Below are 14355 nucleotides of genomic sequence, written 5' to 3'. Positions count from 1 at the left end.
CCTCCTCTTTTGATTGCAATCGTGGTAATCTTCCAACAAAAAAAAAAAATGAAGAAAATAATTAATGCATTGATTAAAGGAAATCTACGTGTTTTACATCTGCAGGTGTACCAGAACGTGTATGTTCCACCTGATCAGTACGTGATACTGAAAGACGGCTCAGCCAGGATATGCTGGTCCCAGCCTCCCTCTTCGCCCTTTCAGTACTCTGCGAAGCAGCAAATTTTAGGCAATGTACTTTTCGCCTGTTCAAACATTTGCCTGCTGGCCACCTTCTTTGTTTATTGTATGTTCACAACGTTGCGGAATCTTCAAGGGATATGCGTAATGAGTTTGGTTGCAGCGCTCTTTTTTGCACAGGTAAGACTTTTAAGTCTTAAATCTTTTAAGCTGCATGGTTCAGCAAAAAAAAAAGTGATCGTCACGATCACTAATCTAGATGGAATATTCGGCTGAAGGCCTATTTTGAAAACGTCATTAAAGAAAAAAAGAAAGGTATCAAAGGCTAAAGCCAGATTCAAATTTTCGTATGTAATAATGGTGGTGTTTCGGGACTAGATGAAGATCTTCTAAGACAAAAGAACAGAAACAGAAATATTTTGTTATTACAAGTGTATCATTATTCCAACAAACTACCGTCATATTCATAATGAACCTTTTAGAAACACATAATGCAAATAATCTTGAAATGTTGATGGTGTATTTTGTATACTCGAAAATCATGTCTAATGGTAAAACTAACGATTTGTTGTCGCGCAACAGGTGTTTAACCAGTTCGTTTCGGCGTGGGTAGACGTCACACCGGTCCTTTGCCAGCTTGTGGCTATTCTCTCCCATCTAACCTTCCTCTCGGTCTTCTCCTGGACCAACATTTTGGCCTGGGACCTGGCACGTCAATTTGGATCGACAAAGCTGGTCCTCGTGAGCGGGTCCAATCGCAAACGGCTAGCTGTGTATTCTGGCTTGGGTTGGGGTACCCCTCTGCTGATAGTCGCACTATGCATGGTCGTGCACTTCACCAGTCCCAAGTTCCTGAGTTATGGTGGACCCTCTTGCTGGCTAGAACCAAAGAGGGCCAACTTCCTAGCCTTCTTGGTCCCCGTTGCAGTCAGTCTATTGGGGAACGTCGCGCTCTTTTGCTGGACATCCTACGGCCTGTGCAAGAGTAGAAGCGAGTCGAGAATTCTCTATCGGGATATGGATGATGAACGACGGAGAAAAAAATTGAGAGAACTGTTGGTGTATGTCAAGGTATGTCGTTTGCGCCTAAAACAGCATCTTTCTGTGTAACAATATTCAAATTTATTTTCCTTTACCCTTGCAAAATTGCATAAAGGGCAACAATACGGCAATTCTCAGTAGAGAAACAATTGCAATATCGCAAATCGTGAAGTTTTGCACTACTTGTACTCATCACTACTCAAAAAACAAACAAACAAACAAACAAACAAACAAACAAACTCGCAAAGTGAGCTCCCATGCGCAGTTCTTTCCGAAACTTCGCGACATTTTAGTGGGAGCCAATGAAAATGTCGCAGAGTTTTTTGAGAAACTGCACAAGCCCAGTTTACTCCTTTAACATACACTAAAGGCAGAGCGGATGCGAGGAAGTCAAGTGAATACGAAACTTTGCGATCTTTCTGCCGTGTGAAAGTTAGAAAGTTAGAAACTTCGCACTCTGACTTGCGAGTTTTCGTGCGACGTTTCCTGCAATTTGGCGAAATCTGGAACTTAACTTTAAAATTAATCATGGATTTAACGAAACTGATTCGTGCTCTCATATTCAAATCACCTCCAACTAAATTGTTTATACACTATTCAGCTATTACTCATATCAATGACAGTGTTATCTGATGTATAGTTTTCGAACTATTGAGGATCAAAAGTGGTAAATGTTTTTTGTAACACCTAGGATAAGCAGCCTTCCTGACTTCGTGAGTTTTCTCTCCGAATGAAAATTGGCACAATGAGCTGAACTTTAACCTAACTCAGTCACAGAAGCCTATATACATTCTTATACATCCACAAAATATCATATACATGAATATAATAATCAATTATGCACGTTCAGTTATTGTGTTATACACTATTGACACACACACTCAAACACACATGCACAAGGATTCTCTTAAATTAACTCAACATGTAACGGTACGTAATTTCAATGTAACTACACTAAACATTAAGAGCTACTAAACTTTCTTTCAAAAATTTGTGCGTATATAGCTCTGCAAAATATGTTTTTCGTAAACAAACTGTACTAGTACCTTATAATTTTGCAAGGACCATCATCCACATCAATGATTATACGGTCCTTTGTTTTGTTGCTGGTGTTCTTTTGGGTTTTTCTTTTCTCATTGTGTACTCTCCATGTTTACATGATTAAAAACCCCACGCATGCATTTTGTATTGATGATATTAACCTGACCATGATAACTATAATTTTATTTAGAAACTAATCTTGTCATAGTATATTGTATATTGTATCTTGTGTTAATGTGCCTGCACAAAAACGATGTAGAAATAGAAATGAAAGTTCTTCTCGATGGGCACAATCTTTTTCAGATTTCATGCCTGCTTGGACTGGGTTGGCTCTTCGGATTCATTGCCTTTTTCGCTGATCTCGGAGTCCTGTGGTACGTATTTATCATCACCAGCTCCCTGCAAGGAGTCTCCATCTTTGTCTTCTTCGGGGCCAGCGAACGAGTTAGGATGCTGTTGCGGCAGCGGTGTGGCGAGCACACGACATTGATGACAACAGTGACACTCCAGGAATCGCTTTCTTCACGCTTTATTCCGCCAAAAACTGCAGCACAACCGCCCGTGGCAGACCGAATGTCCACAGTCTAGGGCCACCCCAGAAAGTCGAATCAAATTTATGATTTTATCCACGGAGTCAAACTCTTCTCTTCGTTTCGTTTAATTTTGTTTCGTTTCGTTTCGTTTCGTTTTGTTTTGTTTTGTTTTGTTTTGTTGTTGTTGTTGTTGTTGTTGTTGGGTTTGGTTTTTTTTTTTTTGCCAGGATATCCATGAAAGACTGAACACGTACAATGCGTAACGAGTGCTGAAGTGCTAGCAAAGACAAGGCCGTGTCACACCTTTCCGGGCAAGCCTTGCGTGCGACTTGCGAAGAACAATTTTACCACCCGGAGGTCCCCGCAGATGACCCGCACATGACAGTACCTGGCAAGTATCTCACCCGTAGATGAGCACGCAAATCCTTTTTACCCGCTCCCATGTTTAGGCCCTGTCACACCTTTCCGGGCAAGCTACGCGGGCTTGTTGCGTGTGGGGATTTTCCAGCATACCGGACAATTTCTGAGGGCGGACAAGGATTTGGGCCAGTTTTGCATGTGTCTTACGTGCTGGACGGGTTCTACTTAAGTTCTACTTGCGGGTATTCTGTGTGACCTGCGTGCCAGGCGCGTGGGGGCTGACAACTCAGTGAAGGAATTCCTCTGAAGCAATGGCAGAAGTCCCAAAGAATGCCATTATCTTGGCCGCATAATTGGGGACTGCGAAGTACTTGCGTTACAGCTGCGAAGTACCTGCGTGGGAGTTTCCTACGAGTGCTGCCGCTAAGGGCCTCCTACTGGCGTTCTCATGCGTGGACCTCTGCGGGCAATCCCCGTGACTCACCCGGAAGAAATTTTGGTCATGCTCAAAACTTGGCTGCGGGTAAATCGGACTTGCGTGCGCTTCTGCGGGCAAGTACGGGCGAGATATGCGCTGGTACTGTCAGGTGCGGATCAACTGCTGGGAGGTCCGGGTAGCAAAACATTTTCCCCGCAAATCAGCCCGCAAGGCTTCCCCATCAGACACGGTGTGACAAGGCCTTGAGCATGCTCAAAACTCGTTCCGGGTGAGTCGCGGGGGTTTGCCCGCAGAGGTACACGCAGAACACCAGTAGGAGGCCCTTAGTTGCAACACCTCGCAGACAGCTCCCACTCAGGTACTTTGCAGCTGTAACGCAGGTACTTCGCAGTCTCCGTATGTCGCTCGTAGCTGAAAATGGATCGGTTTCAAAGCTCTCACGCAGATCACATGGAATGCACGCAAGTAGCAGGTAAATAACACGCCTCTAACAGGTAAGACGCGAGTTCGGAACTCGCCAACATAATACCTCCTTGCACGCCCGCAGAAAATTTTCCTGCCTGCTGGAAAATCCCTACTCGCAACAAGCCCGCGTAGCTTACCGGGAAAGGTGTGACAGCGCCTTTACGTAACTGATTCGACATTATACTAGAACTATGGAGCAGCGTCATAATGTTGAAGAAAACATGCATCACTCTTGAAAAAGAGGAGAAAGCACTTGTTGGGGGGGGGGGGCTTGTCAGCGAGCAAATATCATAATAACAACATAGATGTCAGGCACCTTGTAAAGATCATGACTAAGCTTTGCGTGTATTCATGGATTTACACAATGACTTCTCTAAAAACATCAAACATGCATTCTCATACAAAATCTGTGTGTGAAAGCGTGTTTGATACTTATTCAAAATAAACAAATAATATCATCATACAAACCAGAGAGGTAGAATAGCAATGGAGTTGAAACCTAAAAAAGGAAAATGCCTTATTTCAGAAATGGGTGCTGTATTGACATGAAAATAAAGTATTGCATTATCGGTTTAATGGACGGTTTCTGTAAGGCAACAAAGAATGTATTAGTTCGGAAGATTTTTGTGAATCTATCTCTAATTCATCTCTCACTCTCAGTTCTCTATAATGTAGTGCATGTTTATTTATTTGTTTGTGTGTTTGTTTTTTGGAGGGGCGGCCTAGTTATGTGCTCCGTTAGAGATAGTCTATCATTTGATAGGAGATTTAGGCTTCTACCAACCATTAGTGACTTGCTGGCTAGCTTTCGTCCACTCCTGTGGACTTCTTCACTTGGCCTGAAGAAGTCCACAGGAGTGAACGAAAGCTAATCAGCATGTTACTAAAGGTTCGCAAAAGCCTAAATCTCCTATTGTATACGATCTCCCCAACTGAAAGTTTTCTGCATCTAGTGTATTATCATTTGTTATTAATGTCGATATTTGAAAGTTGATTCTTACTGTGTTTTCAAAATTGATTTGGTTTGTATGTTATCTCCTGATCCTCTCTGTTCATTTCTTTGACTCCTTTCTTTTTGCTTCTCTTTTTCTCTTTTCTATTCACAAAGATGATTACTAGTATAACGCGGGGTATGTGCAACATACAAGCCTATTTCTTTGTTTCTTTTCTGTTAAGTACATGTACAGATGTGATGTGAAATATCAAAATAAAGAAGTGGAACTAGTGACTGTGTCTCAAGTGTAAGACCAGTGCAGTTTCAGTAATTGAATTCAATTCAATATAAAGTGAAAAAAGAACGAAAACTTATTTTTGCTATTTTATTCATGTCTCTCATTGTGTTAAACTGGTCTTTTGCAATAATTATCTTGACGGGCATTTGCAAATAAAAGACAACATGTCAATTATTGCAATTTTTACTTTTGTGCCTTGGAGGAAAAAAGTGTGTTCACTCATGCGTAATATTTTCCTTCATATTGACCCTCTAGATTGATAGCCAGTCAAATTACCTTTAATATGATTTATAGGCCTAATACATTAATTTCAATCAAAATCTTCTATAAAAATATGAACTCGAAAAAGTGTTTACTTTCTTTTCTTTTTGCTGAGTGTATATAACATAAATCTAATAGCTAATAGCTCTTTTTACTGAAGTCAGTGGAATGACGGCAAGAACTAACAATTCTAGTCAGCGAGCTCTTACTCAGCAGGCCTACATCGTTTGCACATTGGGATCGTATGTAATCATCACAGGTATTACACAGTCCCACAAAAATAAAAATCAAGAAAAAGCAATGCTTTTAAGATGTAAAATCAAATCGATATTACAAGAACGAGAAATGGGATGATTTTAATGGATATAAACGCCTCTTCGTTAAGCATAAACAGATACAAACGCATGCACACGCGCACACACACACACACACACACGCATACACATAGGCCCGAATTCACGAAGGTGGTACAAATGAAACCATGGTTTAAACCATGGACTAAAACCATGGAGCGCCAAGTGTCGCACGGAATATTTCGTTACGAAATTGGTCATTTCGTCGACAAAATGACCGTTTCGTTAACGAAATTATCATTTCTTGGATGAAATGTTCATTTAGTTACAAAATGTCATTTCGTTACAAAATCATCATTTCATCGACGAAATGACTGATTTCGTAACGAAGTATTCCATGTGACACTTTGCGCTCCATAGTTTTTGTCCATGGTTTAAACCATGGTTTCATTAAGATTGTACCACCTTCGTGAATTCGGGCCATAATGTATATAATAATATGTATTCCAAACGACAGCAATGAACCCCAATCTGTTTCTACTTCGAAGGTAATTAGGTCAACCGATTCCATGGGCGGATCCAGGAATTCCATGAAGAGGAGGCGCCTTTACAAAATTAAAGGTTGGGCGCACACACCCCCGCCATTTTTTCTTTTTATTTCTTTTGTTTGAAAAAAAAATAAATAAAGAGGGGGCGCGCGCCCAGTGCGCCCCCTCTGGATCCGCCACCGAATTCATGAAAATGTTACGATAACCCTACACCAAGCCTATTATACAGGCCTACATAATTATTGTTCTACAACATTACTAATCATAACCTGAGTGAATGCATTGCTTCATATTATTGCTTCGAAAGCACAATATAAAAACCTATGTTATCTATAATTCCATGGCTACTTTTAAGAAAAAGTGTAAGAAAATACTATTAAAGATAAATAAACTTATTGTTCGAAAACTGCGAGTTACGATGCAGTATGATGCAAACCCTTACCTTCCATCCTCCATAATCTCTTTATGTAAATTCGTGGTTGTTGTCTACTTTTTATAATGGGGGAAAAATTACCAGTGACACATTTTCCTCTTTTCTTCTTCCTTCTCTCATCTTGTGACTTATATGCAATAAATGCGTCTGGCTCTACTTCAATACAGCCTACTTTTAAACAATAAAATACATTCCTTAAATCCGTTTGTCAAATTATGAGATCAACTTCTTATGCACACCTTCGTCTGTCCCTATCAATATTGAATACACTGTGCGTTGTCTTCACCAGCAAACACCTTTGAAATGATTTGAAGAGTCTTAATTATTTTTTTTTTGATCGTGAGGTCGGAATACAAAAAAAAAAACAAAAAAACAACCAAACAAACATACATGTTTGCTTATAGAGCAGGAAAGATATTTAAACATCTAATCACGAACAGCTTCCAACATGCTGTCGGTTTTAATCTGACGCATGCGCGCTGACACGATCTCCCAGTCAGAGTAGCACGTCTCAAGGTGGCGCTTCACTTGTGCGTTTGATGCGAAGCCCAGTCGACCGTGGAGAACGCGGTGGTTGTGAAAGGCAAGAAGGTCACCTGGGGACGAAGACATTAATTTGAACAAAGCAGCATTACTCAGTTTAAAATGTTAAAAATACAAAAAGGAAAAAAGGATGGGGCCCTACTTGGAATAATTTCCCACATCCAGTGCTAATTAAAACACTAAAATTGATTGTTAATCGGCGAAACGTCGCACGACGGAAGTTCCCATTCCAGTTTTGTGATTTATAACAATTTTGGAGTTACACTTCGACAGGACGAAAGATAATCTACATCAGCCAGTACTATTATCAAAATGACAAAACGATAAAATAGAGCCATTTGTATACTATGACTAAGGAGAAAATACTTTACAGACATGCACATTCAAAAGTAGAGTACTTATTTAGCGTATGATTATTCTCCTTGCCCGAAATATCGATATCTTAATTCACAAACTTTACAACGTGTGTACGGGAAAATGCTTAAACACCATGTTGACAAATCTGTCATCCGTTTCTGATGTGTACTGATCGGTGGCTGCAGTGGTGGTGAATGCGTTCATTTGCTCTGATAAGTTATCGTATTGGAATATTGTATGGTTGTATTATGTACTGTTCATGCTGGTTATGTAAGAGCGCCATATGCATCATTCTTGATGGACTTTAGGCCACTATTATTATTATTATTATTATTATTATCATTATTACTATTATTATTATTATTATTATTATTATTATTATTATTATTATTATTATTATTATTATCATTATTACTATTATTATTATTATTATTATTATTATTATTATTATTATTATTATTATTATTATTAAATCACGAAGACACTCAATGCAGACAATCGTTATTAAAATGAAGCTGACGTCAGTTGTCAAAGTAAAGATGATGTCATGGCTAATCCTGCTTGAATTGATAGTTATTGTTTGTACTAACTTGCGCGAGCAAACGTAATAACTAGCAACATATTGTGGAGACATTATGGCTTTGGTAGCAATGCATACAATGCCTTCATTACACTTGATTCCTTTACATTTGCTTGTGCATGAAACACACAAAACTATACAAGATACGGTTATCATTTTCTGATATTTGTATAGTTTCCGACACCCTCGTGTGCTCTTCATTCATGATGACAAAAACAATTACAATTCTGATGCTAAAATTACTTTTCTTATTGTAATTATGGTATAGTAGTAGTAGTGGTATAGTAGTAGTAGTAGTAGTAATAGTAGTAGTAGTAGTAGTATTAGTAGTAGTAGTAGTAGTAGTAGTAGTAGTAGTAGTAGTAGTAGTAGTAGTAGTAGTAGAAACACGATAAGAAGTACATTGCAGCATTAGTTGAAAGAGTGTCACTTTCTTTTCATACACACCCACCCGGTTCTAGTTTAACTTGTAGCAAGTTGCGTGGATCGTATGCAAGCTTGTAGAACTCCCACAGCGCTTCGTACGCAGCGTCGACTTCTTCAGGGGGCATTCGAAGCATCGACGCCCGTGTGACGTCGTTGGTCACGATTTTACACACCTGGCCACTGTCGTCTAAACTAAAAAAAAATAACAGAAGAAGCACGTTTGTTGACACAAAAACATCAAAACTCGCACTGGCAGTTGCGTATCGAGGTTTGCCAAACGTTTCAGCCTAGCTTATAGTTTTCTCTTTAAAAGAAAGTTTATTGTTTAACCAAACTTACAGGGCAAGTATGTGGATTGAGTGAATGCAACAATATTAGTAGAACACATCAGTGAAAATTTGGGGGGAAATTGGACAATCCGTTCAAAAGTTATGAATTCTTAAAGTATCTGCGCAGTCATCGCTGGATGAGAAGACTACTACAGTGTATAATGTCACATGCGTACAACGATATAAGGAAAATAAGAAGAGACATTCACAAAACTTCACTTTTTGAATAAAGTGCACATTTCTTCAACTTGTTACTGACGTATGTTAAGGATAATATCATTCCCCTGCCTTCTGAACGAGAACAGTCGAGTTTTCTTTTGTTATGCGAGAAAAGTGAAAATATGTTGATTTTTCTTTATTTTTTATTTGTATCATTGTACACATAATTGTGACATCACAAGCTATAGTAGTCTTCTCATCCAGGCGCGACTGAGCTGAAACTTCAAGAATTCATAACTTTTGAACGGATTGTTCCATTTTCCTTAAACTCTCAATGATGTGTTTTACTAATATTGCTGCATTTACTCAACCCACATGTCTATGAAGGTGAACTTGTCCTTTAAAGATAATTCAGTGGACATTCATTCTCCCCTAGAAAACAAGCACACAAATAAACAAAACACTTTCAAGCAGGTATTTGAAGAGCGACGATAGGGTCAATCACGAAACCTTATCGTCCTGTGTCGACTTCCGTAATGGTCCCATAAGTTCTTCATTAATCATTCATGATCTTACCTACAAACTTTAAGTCAATGCGTCTAACGGAAAAGCAAGAAAACCGACAAAATTGATCAAGAGTATCAATAATAACGGAAAGTGAGGGTCATTCACATCACTCTTACAGATTAGTCTTAGAAACCTCTTTCAAATACTACGTCATATGCAACAATAATCAGTTTAATGTTGTTCTGCATATGTACATGCGCACACTATAGAATAGGTCTTATCCCAAATCCTATACGTAGTCCCATGTATGCAACACAATTGGGGTTGCGAGTACAAGTATTTCGGGTACCGGTATTATACAATGTTTAAAACTTTTTTTCCTTTTTTTTTTGGGGGGGGGGAGGGAAATCATTACAGAGTTACATAATTATTACGTTATTGCTCGTTGATATCCGATGTGATAACATTTTACAACGGCATGTTTGTACTCCCATGGGACGGTCGTCAACAGATCAAAGGCTTGTGGACTGCTAGACTTCAGATCTTCGGCTACTTTGAACCCATCGACCAGTAGACTGTCTCCCCCCGAGCCACCGGCTTGCTGGATGCAGTGAAAGAGCTGAAGCTGTGGAAGAAACAGGGCCATGCGTATGAGTATAATATTTTGAACAGCATTTATTCGTGTAAGCGAAAAAGAGTCTGTGATTTTATCTATAACTTTCTGTCTATCCTCAATTTTCATAATATATCTTACAAGGGACGTCCTGCTCTTACTTTATCCATATTATGTATGAACACATGTCAGCCTGGATAGGTTAGTCTCTCCCAACTATATACCAACCAATGTATTGCATACCAACCAATGCATTGCAGACACGGCAGAGGAGTGAAGTGTACAGCCAGACAGCTATCATAATTATATGTCAGCAATTTGTATTACCATTTATTGCAAAAGTATATACAGTACCTTATTAGAGTATACGTTTCGATTATCTTTTCACGTTCTTATAAAAGACAACATGTCATTGTATAATAATAATCATTGTAATTCAGTTATATTTGTTTCTCTGCTTTTGTGAACACAAAGTGAAAATAAATCCAAATAAAATCAGAATAAAAAAACAAACAAGCAATAAAACACCCAACATCTTGTCGCATCCAGCTTCAAAACTCTCACGTCTCCACAACATCAAAATATAAAAAAGAGGAAAAAATCAAAACAAGACTTGCACCCCGTGCACTTGATGGATTTGTCTTACACACAAACACACATACACACTCACAAATCCAAACAATAAATTACATACAGATAGAAAGACTGACGGACAGAAAGACAGGCAAAGAGATAGGTAGATCTATTATTAATATATATGTATGTCACTGGCGTATGTTTATGTTCCGTTTCATTCCATGCCTAATTACGACAATGGAGACAATCTACACTCTTAAAACATCCGGGTCAGAACTGACCCGGAAAGGGTCCGTAGGGGTCACACCCCGTTCCGGGTCAGAAATGACAAGGAATGGGGTCAGATATGACCCCATTCAGAGTCATGAATTGGGTCAGGGTGACCCCATTCCAGGTCTTCATGACCAAATTCCAAGTCATTTTTGACCGGGAACGGGGTGTGACCCCAACGGACCCGGTTCCGGGTCAGTTCTGACCCGGATTTTTTTCTTAGAGTGTACGCTGAATTCTACGCCGTGGTTACTCCATAGAGCAGCTCCATGGTGACGTCTTCTTACCTCTCGTCAAAATTACAATAATTGATCCCAGAGAGTAATAAGTGGATAATTATCTGAAAAGATGAAACTATAGATTTTGACGCCAACAATCTCATTTGCCGGAGTATACAGTACTCGTAGCTAAGACCATTCTTGGAAAACTTGCGATATTAGGCGTAATATTTGATTTAATTCGATTGAATGTATAGATCACTGAATGGGGAGCACGGTAGAACACGTGTGGGTTTAAAGTTTGGTTCATAAGAAATACACGCAAACAAGCACGCACAAGATTAACATCATCCATGAGGATGTTAAATGGTTACTTGAAAACTTTCCTACCCCTTTTGGCTGGTGGTAATACGTCAGGTCTGTGTGTAGGGTCAAACCTCTGTTTGAGTAGGCGGGGTTATGTTTGCCGCTTTTCTCTCTAATCTGGTTTACCACGCTGTTGAAGATGACAAGAAAAAGTGCTTATCAACGCCGTGTGAGTACTTTTGTTGCATTCATCGTCCTTGAAAATACGTGTCACAAACATACCAAAATTTTTATTTACATAATTAAGAGGACGCTTTGAAGTATGATTGATTTTATCTTTTAATCAGTGTCAGTACATTTGAAACAACTTGATCTCCTGTGTTACCAATTTAACTGTCATATTCTTTTATTTTGTAAGACAAAAAAGTAGTTTTTATTGCCGAAGTTTGAATATTATCTTTTTATTTCATTTCCAATATTCATGATTCTTTTTTTTTATTGCTTTTCTCATTTGCATTTATTAGCACATGAAGAAAATGATAAAATGACGTCGTTACTACCGACATTAAGAACATATCCCGTACCCTTAGACGAGAAAAATGCAATAAAAAAAGGGAAAAAACAACAACAAGAGGAGTTTGGTTTTACCCGGAAGGAGACGGAGAAGGGCAGTCATATCCAAGTCTGTTCTGGAAAACCACTTGTTGACCCTGCTCTTTCGGAGCGCACTTCAAGATACCAAAGCCTAAGCTGTGGAGTACGGTAAGCCAGTCGTAGAGGGCGTCGTCGCTCTCCATCACTTCCTGGAAATCGAAGGTTCGGAAGTGATCGGTGTCCATCACATCGGCTCCCCACAAGATCGGTTTGGTGCCCTCGACGGGGTCGAGCGTGGATCTGTCGAAGCGATGCCCCCGGAGCCAATTGGTAGGGAAGTCACTACGGTGATCATGACTCCAGACAACCGACAGGACTTGACCATCCTCAATGACCGAGATAGACTGCACTTTCGTCTAGATGTAGGGGGAAAAACACTAAATTGACGCGAAGCAAACATCAACATTGGTATAGAGGGAGTAATGACTCAATCCTTTAAGTTTCGTCAAAATCGGACATGAAATTAGAAAGTTGTGGAATACATGAAATACACGCCCGAGGGTGATCATGATGGGTTATGTTCGTTAATCCGAACAAAGTCACACAAAATTGCAAAAAGAGGAAAAGGATAAATCATTCACAAAAACAACACTTAAATGTATTATACATGTAGAACTGAAATAACATTAGGTAGCCTTCATTTTGTGTCTGCCATTATATAAGAAATGACATTCATTTTTGTTCAGCTGGAGATGAACGTTTTGCTCACATTCTTTATGGGCAAAGACATATTGTTCGATTGCTATATTACATGTATGTTATGTTATGTATGTTAGGCGATTATTGGAGATAAATGGGGTGGGTCCATCTTAGCCAAGGGATCCAAGGGAGCCAAGGGATCCGAACCTTCGGAATAACGAACCTTGTTTAAGTTTCGGACTAACGAACCTTCGGAATAACGGACCTTCGGAATAACGAACTGTCGAAATGACGAACCTTCGGAATAACGAACCTTCGGCATAACGAACTGTCGAAATGACGAACCTTCGGAATAATTGAACCTTCGGAATAACGAATCTTTGGAATAATGACCTGTAACCATCCTGATGGCAACCATGAGCATTTACAAATCATCAGAAGTGATGACGCCATCATTCTATGTAATCCTCCCACGTGTAGCCACACACACACACACACACAAACATTATTGTCTTTTTTGTTGTTTTTGTTTTTTTTCCGACGCCTTACCAACTGCAACTCCTCCTAAATGTCGTCTTTATAATATAGGCCATTACCTAACAACGATGTTTTTATGCGAAGGATATGCAACTTATGACTGTGGACTTCAAGTTATCAATAAAAGAAGGAGGTTCATTGAAGACGTCGGGCAGGTCAATCGGAGACTTGTTATGAGGTGATGATAATAATGTGACGTCTTCCTATCTACGAGTATGCTCCTAATATCCCTGTCTCATGGAAACGAGTGAAACTGTAACCACATGTATTCGGCAACTTCTTTATCTTAGCTCTGATTTCGATGAATTCTCTGTCTTTCTGCTCTGATTTTACTTTATCTGTAACTTGAGCATGGTACAGAGTTAGTGGAAAGTGATATGGCGGTGAAACGGACCACCTAACTTTGCCTCGTCATATGTCTATTACAAAAAAAAAACAAAACAAAAACAAAAACAAAAACCGTCCCGGGGTGTTTCGTAACATAGGATAGGATTTGCTTGAACTACAAAGGCCCGTAATGATGTTCTTTGAAATCCCTTAGTTTTCTTCAAAACAGTGATCCGTTTTATATACAGTGGGTCGGGTAAAACGGCCCAAGTGCATGAACAAAACGGACCACTGTGGTCCGTCAGTACTCCTTATTGTAGGACAGATTTTACACCTCTAGGTGTGATTTCACGGAGCACGCGAACGATTTGCGAAGGACGCGAATGACAAAATCCAACATTCGGAAAAGTTTTTCCCCGAATGTTTTCCGACAATGAAGCCGAAAACTATTCTTGCGCAATTTGTGCGAAGTTTCCACGACGTACAGT

At 39.5% G+C, this 14355-nt stretch overlaps 1 protein-coding gene across 1 annotated transcript in view; it reads right to left on the bottom strand.

The window, feature by feature from the left end:
* Positions 1-7252: 7252 nt before the first annotated feature.
* LOC140232897 (gamma-butyrobetaine dioxygenase-like) overlaps positions 7253-14355 on the bottom strand; it is a 13662-nt gene continuing 6559 nt past the window's right edge. Inside the window, exons 2-6 of the mRNA XM_072313009.1 lie at positions 12359-12720; positions 11795-11900; positions 10216-10352; positions 8758-8924; positions 7253-7422 (exon numbers count right to left, since the gene is read on the bottom strand). Coding sequence (XP_072169110.1) covers positions 7253-7422; positions 8758-8924; positions 10216-10352; positions 11795-11900; positions 12359-12720 — 942 coding nt within the window. The remainder of the gene's footprint in view (positions 7423-8757; positions 8925-10215; positions 10353-11794; positions 11901-12358; positions 12721-14355) is intronic.

The sequence above is a fragment of the Diadema setosum genome, chromosome 9 (genome assembly GCF_964275005.1).
Source record: "Diadema setosum chromosome 9, eeDiaSeto1, whole genome shotgun sequence".
In the NCBI taxonomy this organism is placed as follows: Eukaryota; Metazoa; Echinodermata; class Echinoidea; order Diadematoida; family Diadematidae; genus Diadema; species Diadema setosum.
The sequence above is the reverse complement of the archived record's forward strand: the minus strand, read 5'-3'. Positions and strand labels throughout refer to the sequence as shown.